General features: G+C 42.1%; 1 protein-coding gene across 4 annotated transcripts in view; it reads left to right on the plus strand.

Annotated features, from left to right (window-relative positions):
• Nucleotides 1–12017, plus strand: part of shroom3 (shroom family member 3) — a 62481-nt gene that overhangs the window by 42172 nt on the left and 8292 nt on the right. For 3 of the 4 annotated variants that reach the window (XM_082140006.1, XM_082140008.1, XM_082140009.1), the window contains 4 exons: nt 4423–4557; nt 6434–9440; nt 10703–10764; nt 11231–11956. In XM_082140006.1, the coding sequence (XP_081996132.1) occupies nt 4423–4557; nt 6434–9440; nt 10703–10764; nt 11231–11956 (3930 nt within the window). Of the gene's footprint in view, nt 1–503; nt 1931–4422; nt 4558–6433; nt 9441–10702; nt 10765–11230; nt 11957–12017 lie in introns of those variants that run through there. The other variant, XM_082140007.1, reaches the window with a different exon arrangement.

Raw genomic sequence — 12017 nt, forward strand, 5'->3', positions numbered from 1 at the left:
AATTACAGTACTAAACAATATAATGTCTTACAGTGGCATGGTTAAAGACAACTTTATAATGTGAATTCACAGTAAAACAAGAGCAGTAAATAACTGTGATGTCAGCATCATTCTGCTGTTGATTAACAGTAATTTGTAAGAAAATTACCCAGCATGCATTAATTTCACTGTAACTTTCTGACTACAGTCATTTATTCTAAAATAATACTCTTTAATCCTGTAAATACTTGGCAATTTTTTACAGTGTATGTTGCAAACACATGCAAGTGCAAACAATATGTTCAGAACTGTTCAGAAGTTTGGGCTCAGTAAGTAAAAGTAATTATTATTGCATTAAATTGATCAAAAGTGACAGACGTTTCAAATTAAAAAATAAATGCTGCTCTTTTGAACTTTCTATTCATTTAAGAATCCTGAAAAAAATGTATCACAGTTTCCACAAAACTATTAAGCAGCACAACTGTTTTCAACATTGATAATAACCAGTTTGAGCATCATATTAGAATGATTTCTGAAGGATCATGTGACACTGAAGACTGGAGTAATGATGCTGAAAATTCAGCTAAATTACATTATAAAATGTATTAAATAGGAAACAATTTGGGATGCAGCCTGTGACCTGCTCTATCACTAACTATATCCATTTCCATCACACACTGTGATTGCAACAATCAGAGCCACACCAGACAGACAGTGTTTAGCGTCCATCTCCATTCTCCTTTCAAACCCCGCCGTACAAACACCCCCATCCCAGTCTAATCCAACTCTCCAATTTCAGTTTCCTCTCAGATCAAACAGATTAGTGTAGTTGACGGGCCGTGTTCCCAGGGATCAGATAAGGTTTCTGAAGCGGGACACACCCTTTGCAGTCTGGCCCAGCCGGGCAGGCGACGAGAAGGCTCGAGAGAGATGGTTTTTTTGGGGTTTTTTTTGTGGGTCAGACCCTTTGGATTCCCTAAGAGTCAGGTTACTGTGAGAGTGTGGCGAGAAGGGACTCTCCTGGGAACGATGGCATGCCACAGAAATCCGCAGTTATTGTACTCTGGTGTCATTACTCTGTGATGTATTTGTGAAAGAGACCTCAGGTTCTTCTGATGTGCACGCAAGCGAAAACTGAGCAATATGTCAACGCGCTGCTCGCGTCCAGTGGCCTTATTTTCTGGACAGGTGAAGACACCTGTGCTATTACACCTGCACATATTCCCTGCAGGCCCGGAGATGGCTGTCACCAGCACATGAAAGAAACCCTGCGACACACCCTAACTGTGGCCTTCCTGTTCCCATAATGCCCTCTGGGCACTGATGGGCTTGTTGACTTGTCTGGGATCACGTGGATGATCATGATGACGAAGAGGGAGAAAAAGAAAGGAAGAGAGGAAGATGCACACAAAGAGCCGTCTTTGTTTGATGTTGTGAACGCATGCTATCATATGTTCACATTTGCTCCCAGCTGTCTACGTGTTGCGTTATATTACTATTTTCTGACTTTCTTATATCCAACTCCAACACTTAATATCCAATCTCATGAAGGACGCTTTTTCCTCCCATTTGTCCTCGTTCTATCTTCGTTTTTGAAATACGTTTGTCCCGAGCGTCCCCAGTGCTGCCGAGGGCAGGATGTTTATTCTAGCTCTTATCGTGTCATTTTTAATGACGCTTAATTACATTTTAACGATCTTTGCGTCGTCAAGCTGCGCCCCACCAACCCTCCCAAACCCTGCCAACCGCCGCTCGGTTTAATCTCAGTTTATCGGGAGACTGCGAAGGACGCCATGGAGCTGCTCGGGGCCTTTTACCGCAAAAAGCTGCGGAGGAAGCAGAAATCAAATCTTGGGCGATCGGACGGGGCGCTGTGTAAGACACCGTCCGAGACCAGCGTCAACGGCCTGGCCACGGGACTCATCTCGAAAGTGCTGAGACTTACTGCAAGGTAATTGCTAAGTGTTCAGTAAGGGAGGATAGCAAGGGAATAACAGGTTGTGGATTGCAGGGCAGGTAATGATTTAAGGACTGGCTGGCTGGTAACCAGTCTCCTACTGGTTTGAGGAAGGCCTTTGACACGGTTTAAGGTTACTACTTGCTTTCTAAACCTGCCGAGATAAAGGGATATTTTAAGCAGAATTTAAAATCCTGTCATGATTTATTAACCCCAAAACTGTATGATTTTCTTTCTTTTGTGACCATCAAAAGAAGATATTTTGGAAAAATGTCTGTATTTTTTATCAATAAAATGTTTTTGATTTTCATTATATGGACAAAAATTGCATGGCCCTGAGTAGGATTATTTGTATCATATGATGATTATTATTATTATTATTATTATTATTATAGGATTATTATTTAGGTTTGATTTATTTGATTTATAATTTTTTTTTATTTCCAATTAGTACTTTTAGTGCTTCTACCTAAACGTATTTCTGTTAGCTGCCAAGGCAATGTTTCTAGTTTTTGTTTAGTTAGAGTTTTTCATCTAATATTCATATTTTATTTAATCTCTTTTTCAATTAACGCATTTTTTTAGTAATTTTAGTTAATGATGATGACCCTGTTATTATAATTGCAATATATATGAATAAGCTCCTGTCGAGCAGGTGATGCATGGCAGGAATCCACAATCTGTATTATGATTGATTACTCATTACACAGCAACTATTTAAAAAATGCAACAAAATTATCCTCCCTAGATGAAACGACTGCGTTCCTGTGAATCTAGATAAGTACTTCTTGATCAGCGTTTTCCTGTTTACCCTCTCAGATTTAACCGCAGTGGGTCCGGACAATCATAAGGGGGTCAGAAGGGTTTTCTGTTGTCTGCTCAGTTCTTTTACTTTGCTCAACATTGATTTCAAAAGTTTTACTTGTGGAAGTCATTATGACGGATCTTGTCCAAATCTAGACCGGTTCAGAAGGAATGGCCCTTTGGAAGAGGGTGTGTTAAAGCAGCAAGTTACCTCCATAGCAACATATCATAAAAGCCAGATGTTTTGCAAATGCAATGTCTGATCTGTCTCCATAGAGCAGGGTCAAAGTTCAAGGTAGTGGGGCTGTTAAGCAAACAAGTCTATGTGGAGGCTAAAACCTTTTTATTGTCCTGAGAAATGTGATCAGTCTGAATCATCTAGGTGCAGCTTTGTGGAGGAAATTGCAGCTCGTCATACAATGACCTACTGTCTCTTTTAATCTGACAATGATATATTATAATAGTAATATTTCTTATTTTGTTTAATATTTTTATTTAATACAGTGATATTACAGTATCTATATTTCTTATTCTGTTTAATGTTTTAATAATAAAATATTGTGTATATGTATATCTCATAGTCTAATTGATAAATAATTTCAATACAATCTTGTGCAACACTCAAGTCCTAAAAATATAATGCTTCAGGTCAAACCCAAAGTTCTAGAATGGTGTAATTCTAGAAGATCACTAAAAGAGGTATGTGCTGCATTTGCCCAGTCAGCTGACTGAACATGATCTTTAGTCTCGTACAGGCTTTGTCTTTCTGGCTAGTGATCTCACACCATCATTAAAGACCTTAGTAGGTCACTTCAGTCAGCAGACTGGTTGGGCACAAACTGGCATTGTGTGTGTGTGTGTGTGTGTGTGTGTGTGTGTGTGTGTGTGTGTGTGTGTGTGTGTGTGTGTGTGTGTGTGTGTGTGTGTGTGTGTGTGTGTGTGTGTGTGTGTGTGTGTGTGTGTGTGTGTGTGTGTGTGTGTGTGTGTGTGTGTGTGTGTGTGTGTGTGTGTGTGTGTGTGTGTGTGTGTGTGTGTGTGTGTGTGTGTGTGTGTGTGTGTGTGTGTTCAAATGTCTGGAGCAGCAGTAGGCACAGACAGTCTGCTGATCGTTATGTGAAAAACATTCATTATGTTCCACGCCGTTTGAAACCAAAAATGTTTTTGTTTTAAACAATGCCAGCATTCTTGTCATGTTTCGAAAACATACTTCAGCACCCTGTGCCAAAGCCAGAAATAGAAATCTACTTCCAACTTCCCAGAATTTTATTTCTCATTCTTAGGAATAAATGTTTATTATACATAAATATTTGTAACATAAAATAAGAAATTAAATTCTTAGTCCAAATATCGCTTGAGCTCAATTTGTCAGTGGCTAGATTAGGAAGTATCTATTTACTGATGTTTACACAGTGAGATTCTGGTTATAATGCAGTGCCACATTCTTCAGGGATGTTTTGATCCTTTATCCTCAGTGGCCTTGACTACACCAGACAATACATGCTCTATGCTTACATTAAACTACTTTGACTTTTGTTTTTGTACTTTATTTTATTTATTTTTAATTCGAGCTGTTTTTGTTATAGCATGCTGTGTTTACACTTTTGTTTACATCATGTATTTGAGTTGCAATCTGCAAAAGAAAGGCATGGCTTTTTACATTTCGTTGAATGTCTTTTTCCCAGACGGAGTGAGCCTGGATCTCGACCTCATTCCTGGCATTCTACGAAGCTGGGCGAGGGCCCTCAGGACCCAGACAGCATGATGCAAGTCACCCAGGGTGGTGTGGGACCCCCCTGGCACCAGAACTACCACTCCAGGTCAGTGCAACTCACACACAAACACACCTAGTGCTTCTAACCTTTTCTGTTTAAGGACGAAGAAAATAACAGCAGGGAAACCTACTTTAAGCCCTAATTGTTTTTCTTCATCAGTTGTTTCTCTGTTTCACAAGGATAGCATATCAGATTTGACTTGAGATACAGTAGTGAAGATGACATTTTAACAGTTCCCAGCTATGCAACTGAAGGATCGGCCAACACAGCTTAGCAATAATCCACAATGAAGTTATTTATTCAAAGAGAGAGGATAATATGTGTGCTTAGTTTGGGTTGCAGCACCTGATTTGGCTTCATGAGGTATTTCCTGAAAGTTGCAACCTCTTGATTCATGTTATCTAGCATGCCACACACACACACACACACACACACACACACACACACACACACACACACTTAAATATTTAAAAATGATCAGCTTTCAATTTTAAATTATTAGCTCTTGATGGTGTTATTTAAGTGGCATATGGATACACATATGCATATATTAGCAGCTTAAAAAGTCCATAAGCATGACCGTTAGTAGCTATAAAAGTTGATTATTTTGGTCTGACATGGCTCTGTTGTCTTTCTGTTGGTGGTTTCTTGTTGTGTACGATCATAGCATAAGCAGAGGATATATTTTATGTAGTTGCCCAAACATTCAAAAACCTTGTTTGCTTGTTATCTGGGTCATTATCACTGTATTTAGACCAGAACGTTCAAGGGCCATCAGTGATGACACTGAAAGAAAAACATTTAGAGTGTTTGAAGAGGACCAGAAAGCAAAGCATTGACGCACAATCTAATAAAAAAAAAAAAAATTCTTTGGGATGACACTCCCTCAACAACCCTCCAAAGGTTCCCATGGCGATGGTCACCGTGGGTTACACCAATAGAATTCCACATTCTGAGACCTGGTGTCATTGTTTGATGGACTGACCTGTGATTGGTTGATCTAGTTCTTAGAGGGGTGACTGCTGAGCTGTTGACAATGGGTCAGTGACATCATGTAATTATGCCAGCAGAAATACCAGCTGTCTGATGCCAGCTTTCAGAGTCCGGCAATCACATACCCATACAAGGGCACATACCCAGGGCATCACTGTCTCTCTCACACACACACACAGACACACCGCCATGATCCCAACCTTTACGTAGCAGATTCCCACAGTGGATAAGTTTGGTAACAGATCAAACAGTGTATATTTGTCACATTATTCTCAGATTACCAGGGATAAGTGAACAGGAAGTTTGAGTAAATTAAATCTCAATGCAAATTCATGACAACTATGGATTTCATGGTTTAATCAACACCAGATATGTTGTAAACGGTCCAGACATCAAATGCATTTTGACAGTTATTCTTATCAGAGACAATCTTTATACTTTCTGGTAAATAGAGTCACAGGCATAGCAAACTCAAATTGTGACTGTGAGCTCATTCTTATTTCATAAAGATCAGTGAATCGATGTCCTTGATGTCTATCCAAGTTTGTAACAGCTACTAATTTAGCTCAGACCGACAACCACAATAGTTTCTCAATCTTCCGATATATTACCCCAGTAAAACAATATTATTGATCTTAGGCATATTCTTATCTTTTTTTTTTTTCACCCTAGTAAAATAAACAGAATTACTTCAATATATCATTGCATGTGGTTTTGTCCATTGTCTTATGCCAATGATTAATTTAATAGATTTTATAGTAAAAACTGCTGACTCAAGTTATTTTGGGTCGGTGATGTTTTTCATTTCATCTATGTATATATAATGATCTTAAATAACTCAGGTCTGTGTGTATGTGTTTATATATATATATTTTATCAATGGCAGTTCATAGTATATTACTCATGTTTTTTTTTCTTTTTCTTGCAGTGCTTCCACTACAGACTTATCAGGATTTGAGACGGGATTCCTTAGGAAGAGCCCAGATCAGTACAGTTCCCGGGGCAGCATGGAGAGCCTAGACCACACTCACCCAGCCTACAGCTCCTGCTATCAACTATCATCATCCAAATCCTCCAGCAGCATCGATCACCTGCACAGCAAGCGGGATTCTGCATACAGTTCCTTCTCGACCAGCTCTAGTATCCCAGAGTACCTTGCAGCGGCACCATCGTTTAACAAAGAGAGGTCATATTCCATGGAGAACGTTCCACAGAGAGAAGGGATGCAGCAGGCCGATATACGCTACATACGCACTGTGTACGACCCCCAACAGGGTGTGTCTGAAGAGCATGAGATTACCTCTGCAGCATTATTAAGAACCAATGACAGCAGAGCACAGTCTAGAAGTGGGAATGTCCCAGGCATGATCTGTCATCGTGGTAGCAGTAGTAGTGGAAGCAGTGGGAGTAGTGGAAGCACCACCAGCTCACAACGCCACAGTGTTGGGACAGTCTGGGATCCTGCTAACAACCGGCACTCCTATGAGAACCTAAAGGGGGCGCCAGCTCCTCCATTACGCAGCGACAGCTATCTAGCATTTCGCAATCACGAGCGTCCCAACTCTTGGTCGAGTCTTGAGCAAGCTCGGTCACAGCGGGCACTCAACAAGGGTTCTTGGCATCACTCAAGTGGTTCTGTAGCAACAGGAAAGTCCTCGTTTGGAGCTGAAGGTCAGTTGCACACAGTGATTGAAAAAAGCCCTGAAAGTAGCCCCACCACCAAACCCAAACAGGGTTGTCCTCAGGCTGCACAACCCGGTCGCCTCATGTTACCCACCAGCATCTACCCTGTTCCACCACCCGAGCCTCATTTTGCACAAATCCCAACCAGCAACCCTAACTCTGGTAGTGTCTACCCAGCACTGGCCAAGGAGAGCAAGCAAAACAATCACTGTGACCACTTAGGTGGACCAGTTAAAGAGGATAGGGTCACCCTTGAAAACGGATACCAAAGCAATGCTCCCAACCCAAACCCTGTCCAAACCAATGTTTCGGCACAACCTAAGCTCTCCGATAAAGTGCAAAATGACACACAATTCAAACCTGGTTTTTATCGGCCTCATTTGCAACCACAAGTGCAGAAGTCACAAACACCATATGTACCCCAGGAGAGGAGGGACCCTTACACCCCTGTGCAACCAAGAGGAGAGAGGCCAAGGTTTTCGCTTGGCATGGAAGTTTACGACAACTACAGGCCACCTCGAGATGAAGAACAAAATAAATGCAATGAGCAAAACATCCATCCAGACTCACTTTACTCTGGGAAAGTTGCACTTGGTCAAGTTGCTCAAACTTACAGAGGAAACTTCATCCAAACTCAAGGAAGTGACCACCTAGTCAAACCTTCAAGGCACTACAGTGACTCTAGTGCTCTTCAGCAGAGAGGTCAAGACTGTGATCACCCTCTGACCAGACTGGAGAATGCACTTGCTGAGGTTCAAAGAAGCGTCAGTCCCGAGAGTACTGCTAGCCAATGCAGTAACCAGAGTGAGCGTAGTATGTCTGTGCTGGAGAAAGTAAGTCATTTTGAGAGACAGCAAGTCAAACCACGCAGTCATAGCAGCCTCTCCCACCATGGTTCTATGGCTCGTCTGAGCCAAACATCAAGACCTTCCAGTGCCAAGAGCTCCTTCTCTGGTGTGGAGGACGTGCACAACATGTTGGAGAGAAGCAACAGCTCAATCCCTCATGGGAGATCTCAGAGTACTTCTAGCATGGCAAGCTATGATGGACGCATGGAAGTGCAGCAGGATATCCAAACGAGACGTGGGAGTAGTGATCATGTCCAACATCACCAGCAAAAAGAAGCTGTTGTCACCAACAAGACCTTTCTTCAAAGGAGTAAGAGCACCTTTCAGCTTGGTGAGGGGAATGGTAAAGACGTCCACGGGAAAGGTGACAATCATGACATCTTGGGCACCATCCAAGACACATATTTTAACAGAGCATATAGAGACAGCATTAAAGATGCCCAGTCTAAGGTTCTCAGGTCAACTTCCTTTAGAAGACGGGACCTTAATGTTATCCCTCCACCAGTGCCAGCCAAACACATGTCCCTAGAACGAAAAGGACCAAGTACAAGTCCCAAACCAGCTACAACCTCCCCACACACTCCAAAGGAACGCCATGTCGTTCCTGTTGAAGCACCAACCACTCTTCCTGAACTCCCTAGTGTCCCGGCTGTTGGACCTGCAGTTATACGGATCTGTGGACGCAAACGTTTCACGATGGACCAAAAGAAACGATCATATTCCGAGCCTGAAAATATGCATGAAGTTGGAGTGTTGCCTCAGGAAATCAGTCAGGCTGAGAGGAATGCTCAACAGCAGTTTCTGGCGAGCGAGACAAGTGTTGCAGACCGACGCAGGATGTTTGAGCAGGTGGCGAATCGTAACGTCGAGTCAAGATTTTTCTCCTCCAGGCCTGATTTGAAGCAAATGCAGCAAGATGCCTTAGTTGAGTACATGGAGCGCAAAACGGGTAGAAGAATAGATGGACGTCCAAACCGCCCACATAGTGCTTATCTACAGTCCGCTTCCTCTTCTGCTGACTTGCGGAGCCTCAACTCTACCCCAAGTATGTCCTCTTTGCAAGAGCCGGGACACGATGGCCTCTCTGGTAGTACACAGAAAGCCTCCACCCTTCCAGCAGGAATGCAAAGCTCCTTTTACCCTCTCAGGGGCACCCAAAACCACACACGGCCTGAGTTTTTTGCCCATCAGTCACAAGGCACAAATTCTGAATCTCATAAACCAGGTCCAACCCTGACCAGAAATACCCTTCCACAGCACCTGGAGGCCATTTTTGAGAGAGCCACAACAGCTAGAAGCTCAGGGAGGTCAGCTTCAGCTGAGGATTTGTTGGACCATAGTGAAGAACGTCCCGTTCCTCAGCACTTCCGCTCCAAGTCATCTCCAGTGGAAAACTTTAGTCAGGTAACAATTATTTATTTGGTGGCAAACAGGCCAGACGAACTTGACTGTTTTATTGGTTAGATCATTGAAGTGACATGACTTCATATCACATAAAGTTAAAAAGTAACAGTGTTCATGGCAGAGCAGATTTGCTTATTTTAACTCTCCTATTGAATAGTTAAAAAACCCAATTACTCACTCAGATTTCCCCTAGCATTTTGCTAAGAAAAAAAAAAGAAAAAAGAAAACGAATTGAAAAGAATCAGCTCTTCTCAGAGCAGTCTTCACACCCAGTCTCAACGAAACTATAAAAATAATTTCTTCCCACCCGATTAGTAAAGGATGACTTTCCTTTTTGGTTGAAGAAAATTTTCTTTAAGAAAACTCTAACAGTTGATCTTGTGTTCAGTGATAATCAGTGCACAAGTTTTCAACCAATTATGGTACTTGGTGGTCTGTTGTAGGGCAAAGGAGCAGTTCCTTTCCTAGAGATGGGCAGATATTGATTTTTGTACCCACTCCTGGTGCTCCACAGGAAGAGGCCAGTGCTCCTCACTTCCTGTTTGGTGCCACAGAGCCTAGGATGTAGTCAGATATCTGACAGATGCGAAACAGATAACTGCACTCCTTCTGTGCCAGAGGGGAGGAGTTGGAGATAATGGACAACTCGTCATGGTTTTGGGTTTAAAATATTTGGAATGGTTAAGAAGGCCATTTATCTAAGGGAATAATTATCCTTTATGTAAACAATAATGGTTCTGGTATGATGATGACCGTGTACAGTAGATGCACAACTATCCTGTGAAATCCCAGACTATTCACAAATTCCTAAATTGGAAATGGTTTCAAGCCAGTAGATAAAATACCAGCATGATGACTTTGCTACTTACTAATATTGTGGTTTAACATAAAGTTAAACATTCTGGCCATGACTTAATCATCAGAATCAAGCACACCATTCAGGTCACGGTCTATGGATCTGTTCACAGTACGCTAATTAAATACGACATAGTCCAGCTATGAGGATGTTGTCATGCCGTGTCTCTTTTTTTATTAGTAGATCTTCGTTTATCAGTAGTCATGGCATGCGCTTGGGTTTAAAATTAACACGAAAGTCCCAACATTCTCTAAACTTGTGGTAACCATAAAATAATGATTTACTTCTTGGTCCTGGTGTATGAAGGTTTTTTTTTTTTTTTTTTAACACCTCTATCAGAGAGGGTGACAATACATCACCTGCTCAAATAAAACATTATTTGTTCTTTTGTTCTCTTTTTGTCTAGGACTTCTTTGCCAGAGACCTTCAGATGTTTAGAGTTTCCTCCAAGGAATCCTCTGAAAACAGGTTTGTGTGTATAAATATATACATGAAAACTTGCAAATAAAGCCTCTTGAGTTCTGTATGCCGTGAGACACATAAATACGTATAAAATAAATTGTTGAACTTATCCAAACTGGATAAGAATAATAAGGGGGTTTTTTTGTGTAGAAGAATTAAGTAGATCAGTCCTTTAAAGAGCAAGAAGCAAGAATATTTCTTTGCAAGTTCAAAACTGAAACAGTTTTATGGAAATATTTAACCTTAAAAGGTCTTAAATTAAGGACCAACCCTTAATTGGTCAGTGCCAGTGACAGGAATCCCACTGCAGCTATTTTTGAGTTTGTTTTGAGCCATGCAAGAATTCCCACCAGGCATTAAAGGACAAATTATTTGCATTAATTTACTTTAAAAATGACAGGTATTGGAAATACTGACAAGCACAAATTGATGCTGCAGGACGTTTATATTTCATATGCATTTGTTTTAATAGGGTGTTGGTGAACACGGGACACAAGCAGCCGTTATGTTCAGCACGTATGGAGAGGACTTACCAGCTAAACCAGGGTCCTGTCCAGCAAAACCCGCCTGTGTTGCGGCGAGAGCGTCAGAGACATTCAGACCGGCCTAGAGCGATAAGCGCTTCTGGTCTAGCTGCGTCTGTGGGACTTCCTTGCCCTTTCACCTCACCAGACACTTCCACCAGCCTCGACTGGCATAACGAAAACAGTCTGTGTCAGCCCAACCTGGACTCTATTGCTTTTCCAGAAACTGGGCCTCAAAGTCCGTCCGGAGCACTGGGAATGGTGCGGCAAGACTCCAGCGACACCAGCACTTCTGACGACACCCTGAAGGACTTCCCGTGTCCGGTGTCCACTCCATCACCTCCACACACAGAGGTCATGGGGTCACAACTTGCACGGCCATCCGATTCAAAGCCGCCCTCCCTTCCCAACAGCCCAGACTCCCCAACAAAGCCACTCCTGTCTCTTCGTATCTCAGAGTCTAATCTTCACGATGTTCAGAGTATAGCCGTGTTGCAAGATGATGATGAAGTGTTTTTAGCTCTTACGCCACCTTCTCCTCCACCACCACTGCCCATCAGAGAGACCGAGCTTACAGAGGACTTCCCGCCTCCTCCGCCTCTCACACCCCAAATCGAGGAGGATGTGGGTCTGACGGAAGCTTTACAGCATCCAGGACCATTACAGCCCATCAGGTAAAGACACTCTCCTTGTTGGTCTTGGAATAACATTTACATAAACCAATCAGATTTTAGG

The sequence above is a fragment of the Leuciscus leuciscus genome (assembly GCF_965113295.1).
Source record: "Leuciscus leuciscus genome assembly, chromosome: 16".
Classification (NCBI taxonomy): Eukaryota; Metazoa; Chordata; class Actinopteri; order Cypriniformes; family Leuciscidae; genus Leuciscus; species Leuciscus leuciscus.